This window comes from Kogia breviceps, chromosome 3 (genome assembly GCF_026419965.1).
Source record: "Kogia breviceps isolate mKogBre1 chromosome 3, mKogBre1 haplotype 1, whole genome shotgun sequence".
Taxonomy (NCBI): domain Eukaryota; kingdom Metazoa; phylum Chordata; class Mammalia; order Artiodactyla; family Physeteridae; genus Kogia; species Kogia breviceps.
This window is the reverse complement of record NC_081312.1, coordinates 32,310,278-32,324,923: the sequence shown is the minus strand read 5'-3', so window position 1 is coordinate 32,324,923 and position 14,646 is coordinate 32,310,278. Positions and strand designations below refer to the sequence as shown.

The window sequence follows — 14,646 nt, the reverse complement described above, 5'->3', positions numbered from 1 at the left end:
CGGAGGCTTCACCAGACCCAAGGGCCAAGAGAAAGTTCCTCTTTATCCCGCTCTCTCCTGGAGCCCACTTCGGCCAAGCCGCCGAGAGTCGTTCCTCAGTGGGGACGACCGCGAGCCGCCCCTCTTTCCTCTCTCCCATTGGCTTTCACCTGCCAGAGGGGCGGCTGCCACGGGCCTCTCGGCCCGTCAGTCAGGACCGCCGGGCTCCGCCCCACCCCTCCCGGGGGTTTATAACGGGAATTCCCATGGCCCAGCTCTGGCGTCCAACCTGCTGCCGCTGCGGCCCGGCCGAGCGGAGAGCACCACACGCAGAGCACACGCTCGCGCTCAGCTCCCCTCCGGGGCGGTTCATGAGCGCGCGCTCCGACCGCAGCCTCCGCGAGCCCGCGCCGCACCGCCGCGGCCCGCCGTCGCCAGGGCCCCCCGGGGGAAGGAAGGCAGGAAGGCCGGCGCGGCCGTACGCCCCGTGGAGCCCGCCACCCCTGCCCGCAGCCGGTTGCCCGGCCCGCCTGGCACCATGCTGCCCGCGCGCTGCGCCCGCCTGCTCGCGCCCCACTTGCTGCTCGTGCTGGTGCAGCTGTCCCCGGCTCGCGGCCACCGCACCACGGGCCCCAGGGTAAGTGCGCCCCCAGCCGCGCGCCCACCTGCGGAAGGAGACCCAGGTCGCTGACCCTCTTCCTGGTGGTGTGTTGGGGGGAGGTGGCGGAGAGGGGGAAGGGAAGCGTCAGACCTCGTCCCCCTCTTCACCTACTCCCCAATCCCCCGCGGGCTTCTCGGCGAAGTTGCTGAAATAAAAATTTCTCCCATTGTTCCCCCCGCCCCCCCACCCATTCTTTCTTGCAGCACCGATTCTGCCTGCTCACTCCTCCCCTCCTCCCCCGCTGTCACTGGTGCGTTCTCTTTCCCAGTCTCTTCTCCCGGGGCGTTTTGCCCCAAGACCCTTAGATGTGCCTTCCGCCTCCGAGGTGCCTCCTGCTGCAAGCGGTCCCGGAGCGCTGGTGCTCTTGGCAGGCGGCGGTGGGGGGCAGCTCTGCCTCCAGGGTTTTAGGTTACCCGAGAGCCACACAAGGACCTTGTGTTGTTGCTGTTTTAAAAAGCAATCTCTGCTCGTAAAACCCACAGCAGATAATTTTAATGCTCCCTCCCGCTAGGCACAGCGGCGGAGGAGGGGTAGAGGTGGAGGCTGGGGAGAGCTGGTGGAGAGGAGCTGGCAGTGTGCAAGGGTCTCTTCCCCCGCGTTCGGGCGCGGGAGGTTGAACTACTTGTTGAACCTTGGTCTGATTGTAGTTCCTGAACGATGTGAAACGTGCCAATTCTGTGCAGAGGACAGGCTGTTCAGGGCATTCTAAAACCTCCCGGAACCGACAGCATTGTGTGCATTGCTGGGCTAGATTATTGCTCCCATGCGCCCAGTTGGTCTAATGAAGGATTCCACTGCCTTAAAAAGTGTCCTCTTAAACTACTTAGGTGTTCATTTGATCAAATTTATCCAGACGACCTCTGGCCGAGGATTACCTTATGTCAGGGCAGTTTTGCCTCCGCCAGGCAGTGGGAGAGTCCATATGAAAGTAGCTGGGGTCCTTGTGAACAGGTGGGCTCCTTAACCAACTCATGCTTTCCTGGATATTGTTCGGCCTAGCCTTTTGCCACCTGTTCCTGTTGCAGGTTCTTTATTCATAGCCCTTGCTACCATGAGAGTCATCTTTATAGCTGTCGTGTGTGTGGGAAAAGCCTTGCAAAGCTTGACGAGCCGTAATGACTGCCCAGATGCTGGCTGATTACATCCGAGCCTGGCTATCACTGTGAGATCAGATTTGCAGCCACTTAGGAAAGAAAAGTGTTTGTCCCCGTGTTGGGCCGGCCCTTGCTTTTATGACCAGATGTGCAACAGCAGCAGTTAAAGTGCGGCCGATTAGATCCAGGGTGTGTCATAAATCCTCGACAGCAGGCATTCCCAAAGCTGGGGCAAATCAGGGCTCCAGGAGTGACTTTTATGGATGCAGATGAGCATGCCTTTTAAATGAAGCTGCTTGGTTTGATATTAGGACTCACAGCTCTTAAACTCTGAGGTCAGGAGAGCCACGGCGTTCCCTTCAATAATTAGGAACAGTCAAGACAAGAGACGCAGACCAGAGCACCTCAACTGAAATCTGGATGCCCGCCCACATGAGAGGCCCGGAGACAAATGGTGGGGGGCTCACTTGCTGCCGGGCGGGTCTAGCATCTCAAGCCATATGGCTCTCCTTCCTTGCCTCCTGAATGTGAGGGAAGCAGCTCTTAGGGGAAAGCTAGGGACTTCAGGGGAAAATAGAGACATTGGTTAATTTTCCCTCCAGCTTCTTTAGTTTATTAATTTGACAGAAATGGTGGAACACAAACAGGAACTGTAAATAGGCTTGTGTGTCCCAGCTGCATTTTCTCTCTCTCTCCTTTCCTCTTTCTTTCACACACACACACACACACACACACACACACACACACACACACTCTTAGAAAGTACCAAGAGGAAGCTACTATCTTGAGCGTGTAGTTACCTGGATCCATTTATAGGCCCCCTTGAAAGCCACCACTTATGAATTCTTGAGCTGGGCACTTTCCATGATCACTTATATTTATTAGACCAAGAAGATGGGTCTTTTTAAGTGTCATTTCCAAGTGAGACTTAGGGAGGCTAAAAGCCTTGCTTGAAACACTCATGGTGCATCCACAGCAGTGGGAACCAAATCCCAGTTTATATGGATGTGCAGGTCGTGTGCTTTCCATACCACCCAGAAGCTGCAGGGAATGTTCGGCCAACTAGTCATGCCGTTCCTGTTAAATGGGCATCAGGCGAGTCTGTAAGAAAGCATTATGGATGATGTTTTGGGGTGTCTGTATCACTAAAGCGCGATGTCTTTGAGTTTCAGCCTATTCCAGAAGACTGCAGTTCTCTGTCTTCTTGGTGGCCTCAGAAATGTGGCCCTCGTTGTGGATGGCAGTGTCCTAGCAGGATCAGAAACATCTGGCTGTTGCAGTATTCCCTTGGGCATCCCCTGGGTCTCTTCTGCTAATCTTTTGAGTGACAGAGGCTTAAGGATTGGCATCTTTTCCAGCTGGCTTTCTAGGAAACCGAGAGCATGCCCTTTCGGTTTAACTTTATCTGGCTCACTAATTGAGCTCCCCCGAGGCCTAGACCCCAATCCTTGCCCCTTTATTTGTTTCCTGCCTTCATAAAATGCCTGACATTTGTTTGACTCTGGAAACCAGCAGCTATCAAGTATCAGATTGGAGGCTATTATGTAGGAAGCACCTGATTTCTTGGCCTCTCAGCTCTGAGCAGCCGCGTGGCTACCTGGGATGCTGGTCAGGAGCCTTTTAATTATGGAGGAGACAGCCATTTCTTTAATCCTGCACACTTTACTGAAAATCTTTCTGGGGAGGATTGAATGGGGGAGGGGCTCTGCCAGGCTGATGGCGTCTGACTAATGCCTCTCTTTGTCTAAACGTCTGTCTGCCCAGCAGACTGGGAGCTGGGTGAGGGCAGGAATTGTGCCCACCTTGTCCATCGGTGTATTCCCCAGAGCTCAGCACAGGGCTTGGCACTTGTGAAATGAACAAATAAATGCAGATAATGCACGTTTAACAGTGATTCACAGGTTCCATCTTCTTGGTGCAGGACCGGAGGCAGGAAATAGATTTAAGAAGTTTGAGAAATAGGAGAAAAGGTCAAGAAGTCTGAGAAATTTTATTTCTTAATTGTTTTAGCTATATTCTTTAACTGCCCTCTCTCCTCTCACATACTTGATTCATCCTTTAAAACCTACTTCTAGCATCACTCTCTGGGAACTTTCCTGCAAAACAGCCTTTTGGTTAGAATGGATCACTCTCACCTTTGTCCAACTTCGGTATCTCTTTCACTTGTCTTCCAGATTTTGCTAATTCTTCTACCGGGAGCATCTTGAGATCAGACCAGCATCTTCATCTTCTCAGCTCTAACTTGCCCCTTCGGCACTCCGTGCATAATTCTGTCTTGTTAAGTGAACAAGCTCACAACCTCTTGAGGGCAGAATAGAGATGTTATTTGTCAGTGTGCTGGTCACACTGCAAAGTGTTCTGTAAATATTTATGGCAATGAATTCGACTGTACTGTGATGTCCATGCTGAACTCCCTGCTCTCATTTAAATGTGAAATTGGTTACTTAACAAACTATTTTTTTTCCCATTTTAGGCTTTTGTTCCTTGTTTAAAAATAAGCATGTGGGGTGGTTATAGGAGGGCTGGGGGAGGAGAGACTGAGCAAACAGGCTTGGATGGGGGAACAGGCTTTGGCTCCACATAAACTCCTTTTAAAAAATCTTGCATTTGCCAAATGTGAAGCAACTTGTAGACAGTTCCCTTCTATTTGACTAACCTGTCTCAGTGTCTGGACCAGGGTGGGTCCTTGTGTCTGAAGAGATGCCTTTCTTATTATCTGTGTTCAGGACAGAAACCTTTTTTTTTCCACATGGGGGTTTTAGCTGAGAGGCTACCTAAGGTGTTAGGCCAAGAATTTGATTTAAATATTTTGATAGAGCTGACATGTGAAATTTAAAGAAATAAAACTGAGGAAGACAGGAAGAGGAAACAATCATCTTAGAAACTCCAGGAAATTCAATCAAATGGAAAACACTTTGATATTATCTCATTATCTCCTAAAGTTGAACATTCACATTTTTTTTTTTTGCCCGCCCCTCTTGGCTTGTGGGATCTTAGTTCCCTGACCAGGGATCGAATCTGAGCTCTTGGCAGAGAAAGCACAGTCTTAACCACTGGACCGCCAGGAAATTCCCCGAACATTCACATTTCTTACAGCCCAGGGATTCCACTCCTAGGTGTCTATGCCCAAGAGAAACTCATGTCCAGAAGGAGACATATGCAACCGTGTTCACACTATCACAAGCCTGGAAAGAGCCCAAATACCCATCAGTTGGAGGGTAGATGAATAAATTGTGATGTATTCACACAATGGAGAATTACAGTCTGTCAAAACAAATGAACAACAGTGATATGCAAAAATATGGATGCATCTGGGTAATATGATATTAAGTAAAAGAAGTGCACTGAAAGATGCAGTGTGACATCTTTTATACATTTACAAATAGCTAAAATTAAATAAAAACACTTTCAGGAATACATAGAGCTGCAAGAAAGCGATATGAAAAGAAAAACAAGGTGCACAGGATCAGGGGAGGTTAGGGTGAAGCAGAGGGATGGATTGGCCAAGAAAATCATGTGGTTATAGTGTAAGTTAGTATCAATACTTTACTTTTTTTTGGGGGGGGGTGAGTTTGAAAGTATTTGTCCATTGGGAAAGATCAATGGCTTATTTAATAAAAAATAAGAGTGGCTCCTGCTTAGACCAGTGTTGAGCGTGTCACGAACCAAATATTATGTTTAATTCCATTCTCTGCACATGAGGTCAGGCAAACACAAATTCCCTTTGTAGAGACTCCTTTCTTGCCTCCTCTGCACCCTCCTCCCCCTTTCCAGATGTGCATCTTAGAAAATACCACGCTGGGGAGTGATGATTGGCTTTTCTTTGAATTCTTGGCTGGTTAGACCAGGGGCCCCAACCCCCCGGGCGGAGGAGGACTGGTAGCATCCGTGGCCTGTTAGGAACCTGGCCGCACAGCAGGAGGTGAGCGGCGAGTGAGCGAGTGACTTATCTGCTACTCCCCATCGTTCCCCATTGCTCGCCTTACCGCCTGACCCATCCCCGCCCCCCATCCGTCCGTGGAAAAATTGTCTTCCACGAAACCGGTCCCTGGTCCCCAAAAGGTTGGGGAGCGCTGGGTTATACCCAGAGCCGCCCCAGGCTCCGGTGTAAATATCTACATCAGCTGGCCAGTGAGCTCATTTGTAAAGCTGAGCCCGCGGTAGGCAGTCTTCTCTCTCCCTCGCTCACGGGGATCAACCCTGTACGTCTGAGTCCCCAGCCCTGCAGAGTAGAAAAGCTCACCAGCTGACGCTTGGGCCAGAAGCCTTATTTGCCAGCGGGGTTGGGGGAGGCGTGTTTCGGGCTGATCCCTGCCTTCATTCCAACCTCCTCCCTCGCCTGCCTTGGCAGAGGCTGGGGAGGGGAGCATGGCCCCGCTTAGCAGGTACAGGGCACCCTTTCTCTCCCGACCACATAGAGATCTATTGTTTAAGCAGCCAAGTTCCTGGCATTGCTGGGGGTGGGGTATGTCCACGTGGAGGGCCCCTTCCTCCTGAGCTTGTCACCGCCGAGCAGTTGGGGAGAGGACAAGGGTTAAGCTGCGGATGGGAAATCGATCGGAGCTGCTTGTGAGGCATAGCAAACAGGGTTAGCATTGTACATGTGTGCCGTGCAGGAACCCTGAGTCACTGAGGGGACAGGAGAACTGGATCTCCACCAGCACTCCCAACGGCCTCACAGAGACGCCAAAGCGACGTAGGTCAGTATAGCAATTAATTGGATTTCCTTCTGCACCTGACGTCATTCTAAACTCAATTGCTAGATCACAAATTAATCTTACCTTTGGCAGACATCTAAGCACTTTAGGTGTGGAGCTCTGTGGACTTCCCAGCCGTTGGCTTGATGGATTTCGGCCTCCTTTTTCTGGAGCCAAAGCAGGGCAGCCTCTACAAAGCAGGAAAGGACACTCAGAAGAGCTGGAGTCTCAGAAGAGCCCCTGCCACCATCATGGAGGACCAGGACGGAGCCAGGTTCTGGGAGATAATGTGTCAGGTGCTTTGAAACCTGACAATTACTCTGCAAATGTGAGCGACTGTGTCCCTTCCCCTTAAAAACCATTTCTCACTGCAGCATTGATCTGATTCCGTTAGATAAGGGCCAAATGTTTTTTTGTTTGTTTTTGTTTTAAAGTATTGGCAGTAGAGAAAAACTGGACCCACTTCCCAGAATGGTTCATTTTTAGGACTAGATAGCATCTCTAAGACAGCACTGGGAGTTAAAAATATTTTGGGGGCATGTTTATCATTCATCTCTTCTTGAAAAATTCTGCAAAGCCCCAGGGGAGAGGACACGAAAGCAGTAACAAGTAAGAGGGTGAGGTGGGCAGTGTTATAAAAGGATATTGAGGGCTTCCCTGGTGGTGCAGTGGTTAAGAGTCCGCCTGCCAGTGCAGGGGATACGGGTTCGTGCCCCGGTCCGGAAGACCCCACGTGCCGTGGAGCAGCTGGGCCCATGAGCCACAGCTACTGAACTTGCGCGTCTGGAGCCTGTGCTCCGCAACGGGAGAGGCCGCGACAGTGAGACGCCCGCGCACCGCAATGAACAGTGGCCCCCGCTTGCCGCAACTGGAGAAAGCCCACGCACAGAAACGAAGACCCAACGCAGCCAAAAATAAATAAATAAAATTTATTAAAAAAAAAAAAAAAGGACATTGAGCCTGCTTTCAGGTGCACAGTACCCCCGACTGGCTCAAAAACAATGACTGCAATGACCCTTTCGTCAGTGGTGCTGTCCGATAGACCTTTTTGCTAGGATGGAAATGTTCTACATCTGCACTGTCCAATATTAGACACATGTGGCTATTGAAGGTTTTTTTGTGGGTTTATTTGTTTGTTTTTGTGGGTTTTTTTGCAATTGAATTTTAAATGTGGTAAGTAAAACTGGAGAACTGACTTTTAAACTTAATTTGATTTCAATTAAGGGTAAATGTTAATAGCCACGTGTGGCTAGTGGCTGTCATACTGGACAGTGTCGGTCTCTCACTGAGGTGCCCAGCCTTACCTCTCACTGTATATCCCCACCCTCATGTGCCCCAGACTTTGGTGGCACTGAACCGCATTGCATTTCCTGACCTCTCCTTCCCTCCTCATCTCTGTCAGAATCCCGCTCATCGTTCAAAAGCCTCCACACAGTCCTCCCAGCCTCTCCCCCGGAAGGGTTCTCTCACCCACTGTGCTTTGCTCACCCCTAGGGCAGTGCGTGTCCCCATCTGCCCTGTATTCTAGCTGACCGTAGAGGGAGGGTAGTGGGGCAGCCTCAGCGCAGGCTTCGGAGGTAGACGGACCCAAGTTTGAGTCTGGCTCTGCCACTGTGAGCCTGGGCTAATAACTTAACCTGTTGGGTACTTGGTTCCCTAGTTTGTCCAATGGAAGGCATAGCATCTATGTTCCAGGATGGAGGGAGGATGAAGTGGGAAGTCTTAGCTTCCTATTCCAATTCCTACTCCTATACCTATTCCTGTTGTAACACATAGTACAAACCTAGTGACTTAAGCAACACAAAATTTTGGAGGTCTGAAGTCTCTGATAGGTCTCACTGGGTTAAATAATCAGCAGAGCTGAGTTGCCTTCTGGAGGCTCCAGGGGAGAATCCATTTTCGTGCCTTTTCCAGCTTCTAGAAACTGCCTGCATGCCTTGGCTTGTAGCCCCTTTTCACCTTCAAAGCCAGCAATAGTTGGTCAAGTCTTTTTCATGCTGCCATCTCTCTGCTTCTGACTCTTCTGCTTCCCTCTTCTCCACTTAAGGACCTTGTGATTTCTGACACTTGGGCCACCAGGAGAGCCCAGACTGTTCTCCTTATTTTATTTTATTATTATTATTATTATTATTATTTGTGGTATGCAGGCCTCTCACTGCCGTGGCCTCTCCCGTCGCGGGGCACAGGCTCCAGACGCCCAGGCCCAGCGGCCATGGCTCACGGGCCCAGCTGCTCCACGGCATGTGGGATCCTCCAGGACCGGGGCACGAACCCGCGTCCCCCGCATCGGCAGGCGGACTCTCAACCACTGTGCCACCGGGGAAGCCCCTCCTTATTTTAAGGTCAGCTGATTAGCAACCTTAATTCCTCCTTGCCATATACTGTAGCACTATTAGGATTAGGACATGGGCATCTTTCGGGGGGCCATTATTTTGCCTACCACATTCGTTAAGGGTCCGATACAGTGCTTGGATCATAGAGGGTGCTTGATAAGTGGGGGCCATTATTATGACCTTCATCTATGAGTTTCTTTCATTTTAGCGTGGGTGGTGTTGCTTAATTTTCTTTATAGACTCCATCCTGTTCAAGAACAGGTGCTTAGTAAATATTTATTGAATAACAGAATTTTTGGTAAATGTAGATTATTTCTTTCCTTGTAAAGAAATATTACACAGTAAAAAGAAGTAAAATGCAATCCAAAATACATAATCCTCTTTGTGAGAAAAAAAAAAGCTGGCTCATGATTTTTTATGGAACTAGAACAAAAAATCTTAAAATTTGTGTGGAGACACAAAAGACCCCGAGTAGCCAAAGCAGTCTTGAGGGAAAAATACGGAACTGGAGGAATCAGACTCCCTGACTTCAGACTATCCTACAAAGCTACAGTAATCAAGACAATATGGTACTGGCACAAAAACAGAAATGTAGATCAATGGAACAAGATAGAAAGCCCAGAGATAAACCCATGCACCTATGGTCAACGAATCTATGACAAAGGAGGCAAGGATATACAATGGAGAAAAGACAGTCTCTTCAATAAGTGGTGCTGGGAAAACTGGACAGCTACATGTAAAAGAATGAAATTAGAACACTCCCTAACACCATACACAAAAATAAACTCAAAATGGATTAGATACCTAAATGTAAGACCAGACACTATAAAGCTCTTAGAGGAAAACATAGGAAGAACACTCTTTGACATAAATCACAGCAAGATCTTTTTTGATCCACCTCCTAGAGTAATGGTAATAAACACAAAAATAAACAAATGGGACCTAATGAAACTTAAAAGTTTTTGCACAGCAAAGGAAACCATAAACAAGATGAAAAAACAGCCCTCAGAATGGGAGAAAATATTTGCAAACGAATCAATGGACAAAGGATTAACCTCCAACATATATAAACAGCTCATGCAGCTCAATATTAAAAAAAAAAACAACCCAATTGAAAAATGGGCAGAAGACCTAAACAGACATTTCTCCAAAGAAGACATACAGATGACCAAGAAGCACATGAAAAGCTGCTCAACATCACTGATTATTAGAGAAATGCAAATCAAAACTACAATGAAGTATCACCTCACACCAGTTAGAATGGGCATCATCAGAAAATCTACAAACAACAAATGCTGGAGAGGGTGTGGAGAAAAGGGAACCCTCTTGCACTGTTGGTGGGAATGTAAATTGATACAGCCACTATGCAGAACCATATGGAGGTTCCTTAAAAAACTAAAAATAGAATTACCATATGATCCAGCAATCCCACTACTGTGCATATACCCAGAGAAAACCATAATTCAAAAAGACACATGCACCCCAATGTTCATTGCAGCACTATTTACAATGGCCAGGTCATGGAAGCAACCTAAATGCCCATTGACAGATGAATGGATAAAGAAGTTGTGGTACATATATACAGTGGAATATTACTCAGCCATAAAAAGGAATGAAATTGGGTCATTTGTTGAGATGTGGATGGATCTAGAGACTGTCATACAGAGTGAAGTAAGTCAGAAAGAGAAAAACAAATATTATGTATTAATGCATATATGTAGAACCTAGAAAAATGGTACAGATGAACCGGTTTGCAGGGCAGAAATTGAGACACAGATGTAGAGAACAAACGTATGGACACCAAGGGGGGGAAGTGGCGGGGAGTTGGAGGTGGTGGTGTGATGAGTTGGACGATTGACATGTATACACTGATGTGTATAAAATTGATGACTAATAAGAACCTGCTGTATAAAAAAATAAATAAAATAAAATTCAAAAAAAAAGTTGACTTATGTATAGAAAAATTGTGTGGATTATATGTCATGCCGTTAATTGTGGTCATCGGGGGATATTCCATTTCATTGTGATGCGTCTTAGTAATTATTAAAATAATTTTGTTTACAATGGGCGTATTTTAATCTTAGAGGAAAATAATGAAGATTAAATCATGCATGATTTAAAGAAATCCCCAAAGCTGTCTCAATCCAGCCCAATCCCCATCTATATCAGACACAGCCAGCTCGTGTTCATGTTGGGTTGATTTTTAGGGTTAGTAACTATTAGTACCAGGCCTCGGACTCAATTTCTGCATGCTTTGAACTCAGTCTGCTTTAAAGGAGAGTTTTCAGTTAGCCTCAACAGGATGTAACTGTAAAAAATGCATTTATTGATGCTGGTGGGAATATAAATTAGTCCAATCACTTTGTAGAATTACAGTTGAAGTTGCACACACTCTTTGAGCTTGTAATTCCACTCCGGCATATACCCTAGAGAAACGTGTTGAAATGTATACTAAGAGACATGTTTAAGGATGTTCACAGCAACAATTTTTGGTAGTAGCAAACATTGTAAACCAGCTAACTGTTCATCAACAGGAGACGAGAAATAGAAATTTTGGTATATTCAAATAATGGAATATTACACAGTGCTGAAACTGACTAATATAAAGCACCACTCATTATTATGGATCAATTTCATAATCAAAATGTGGGGTGAAAAAAGGCAAATTGTAGAATACATATGTTATGCTGCTATTTAGATGAAGGATGAAAGCATGTGACAACTATATGTATTTTATTTAGGGGTGCAAACATGTAAAAAATGTATGAAAATTGAGGGCAATGATAACTGAAGCTCAGGTTATAGTGGTTACCTAGGGTGCGGGGGCAGGAGGGAGAGAAACACTGGTTGGTAATGTTTTATGTTTTTAAAATGGAAGATGAGTACACAGATATTTAAATTCCTTTTTGTATGTATTACATAATGCATCATAAAATTTTCCATAAAAGATAAAAATGCATGGGATAGATCACAACAAAGTTTTAAGAGCAAATAATAGAAGTGTTGCTTCCGCACGGGGTCCTCTGCTCCAAGCCGCTGATCATATTTTTCCTTTCCCCTGAAGACAATGCTCAGGGCCGTTCAACCTAACTTGTGACCCCATTGCCTCAAGTGCTGGTCACCTCCCTCCTGCCCTCGTGAGGCCCTAAATTCATGCCTCCTCCCCTGAGCTCCAGGTGGGCCAGGTGGGTGCAGGTGCAGTGTCCTTCTTCCGCCCCTGCCTGGTGGGACCTCTGCTCTTTTTGCTGTACTTGCTCTCCCTTGATAATTAGAGCTGAGGTTGATCATTTCTCAAATTTATTGGCCATTAGTTAGGATTGCCAGAGTTGGCAAATGAAGAGTAGGATCGCCTAAATTGTAAATTGCATAAATTGGAATTTAGATAAACAACAAATAGTGTTTTAGAATAAGTATGGCCCCAATTATTTGTTATTTATCAGAAATTCAAATTTAACTGCATATCCTATATTGTATCTGGCAGTCCTACGTTAGTTCCTTTTCTTCCGGGAATCATCTGTTCTGAATTTTTGCTGATTTTTCAAACAGGTGTGGTAGTTTTGTTTTGTTTTTTTCCACCTCACAGACTGACTTGGGAAGAGGTTTTTTGTTTTCTGTTTTTTTAAATACTAATATATTAATCTGTTTTGCTGTCATGTCTGGCAAAGGCCTTTCATTATGAAAAGACACTGGTTTCAATCTTCTGAATTTTACATCTTTGTGTAACTAATCTGTCATTATGGTTTCTGTCTTTGGTGTCAGGATGAGAAAGGTCTCTCCCTGCTAAGATTATGGAAATTAAGGTGAATAAGTTTATGAAGGCTCAGATTGCACGAGCAGCAACAAATACAATACACAGGTCAAACATTGATTTAATGTTTGATATGAATTTATGTAGTATTTTCTGTGAATTAGACTTCTTAATGTAACCCTGTGGAAGGAGTGCTTGTCCTGTGTTTCAGAAATTCTCAATAACATTTGGAAAGAAGATGTGTCAACCAGAAGTATTCTGTCAAGGTAATTACTTGGGGAAATTTATATAGAAAGTGTTACTTTGAGTAAACAGGCTTTCTTGGAAATGACACTAGGACTTTGGCAAAGAGCTTAGACTCTCCTTCATCTTTGGGTCCTTTCCATTCATTAAAAAAAACTTTTCTTTGTTATGAAAACTTCCAAATATATACAAAAAAGCAGAGACTAGCATTAGTGAATTCTTATGGCACCCTCACACAGCTCCAACAACAGCTCGATTCTTCCACCCATCCTCTAGTCCTCTGATCATATTATTTTGAAGCAAGTTCAGACATTATATCTTATCATCCATAAATATTTTCATATATATCTCTAAAAGAAAAAGACATTACAAAATACCTAACCACAAAACCACATCACAACCAAAGAATATTAACAACCATCCCTTAATATAGGGATTACAATGTAGAATTCAATCAACATTCAAATCTCCCCGATTATGTCTCAGATCATGATCCAATTAAGGTCCACGTATTGGCTTCTCTGTACTTTAATCCTCTTTTAATCCACGAGTTTCCTCTCTACCTCCTTTTTACTTTGTAATTTACTTGTTGAATAAACAGGTGTTCTAGGGTTTTCCACACTAGCTTTTGCTGATTACATTTCCATAGAGTTGTGTAACATGTTCCTGTATCCTTTATATTTCCTGGAAAATGATGGTGAGATCCAGAGGCTTGATCAGATGTAGATTTGATTTTTTTTCGGACAAGTATGTTTCATGGCAGTTGGTGTGTACTTCCATCAGGAGGCACATAACATCTGTGATATTAGCACCCAGCAGTGTGTCACTGATTTTTAAACAAGTAATAGGTGATACTGAAAAGCACTTCTGCCTTTTGTGTGGCATTGCCGTCTTTCCATCTCTGTGTTGGCATGGAGGGGTACAGAGGAAGGGGGCCTGGGGGCCAATGTTCCCTTCTCAGCAGTGGCCTCCCAGTGGGGAGACTGCATGTGACCCCAGCACTGTGAGAGAAACTCTGCCTGAATTCTTGGTTGGTGGCCTAGGAAGGGAGTCTCCTTGTTTTCTGGTGGAAGTAGTAAGAGCATGAGGGAGCTGGTTTTACTCTCTGGTGCTAATCGGGAGGCCTTTGAAGTGTAACTGTAGATCAGCTTTGTGTGTGATCTTTGGTACATGCACATTAGTTGGGAATTTATCTTGTAAGAAACAGATACCATGTTTTGAACTGGCTTATCCAATGAAGAGGATTCATTGGCTCAAGTAATAGAAGGTACAGATACAAAGTAGGTTTCAAGATTGGTTTGATTTGGTGACTTAACGGTGTTATCAAACACTCAGTGCATTTATGGCTCTTCCCTCCGCCTTTCTGTGGTGTCTGTTTCATCTGAAGCCTAGTTTCTCCTGGTGGCAGAATTGCTGCAGTGGTTCCACGCTTTATATCTGAACATCACACTTTCTAGGGGAGGGAAGAGAGAATTGGCTTCCAGTCACCCTTTCCTAGAGACTCTCAGAAAACTTTGGCTCTTAGCTTATTGATCTAAGTTGAATCAAATGCCCATTTTTAACCAACCCCTTTCTTTGGCCAGGAGAGTGCCGTGCTGTGAGTGATGTAGGCCTAGGTTCCTTTGACTGATCTCTGTGCAGGGTAGGAAAGAAGATACCCATTTCTGGAGCTGGCAGTCAGGTTATTTTTCCTACCTCCTCCTGACCCCATGGCTGTATAAGGTGGAAGGGTGGAAAGGACGCTGGGGCAACAAGCACAGTATCCATTTGGGGATTTGTCACATTCGTAGCCCAGCAGAGTGGTGCGGGGGGCATGTGGTGAGAAGTGTGCAGACATTCATGGTCAGAGCCTAGAGAGGGAGATCTCCTGTTACTGTGTGACCAGTTCCCT

The 14,646-nt window shown here is 45.9% G+C and overlaps 1 protein-coding gene across 4 annotated transcripts in view; it reads left to right on the top strand.

Annotated features, from left to right (window-relative positions):
- Window positions 1-237: 237 nt before the first annotated feature.
- The window catches only part of SMOC1 (SPARC related modular calcium binding 1), a 157,295-nt gene continuing 142,886 nt past the window's right edge, over window positions 238-14,646 (top strand). For 2 of the 4 annotated variants that reach the window (XM_067028287.1, XM_067028286.1), the window contains exon 1: window positions 248-616. In XM_067028287.1, coding sequence (XP_066884388.1) covers window positions 518-616 — 99 coding nt within the window. In that variant the 5' untranslated portion in view covers window positions 248-517. Of the gene's footprint in view, window positions 617-14,646 lie in introns of all 4 variants that reach the window. The other 2 variants (XM_059056768.2, XM_059056767.2) reach the window with 2 other exon arrangements.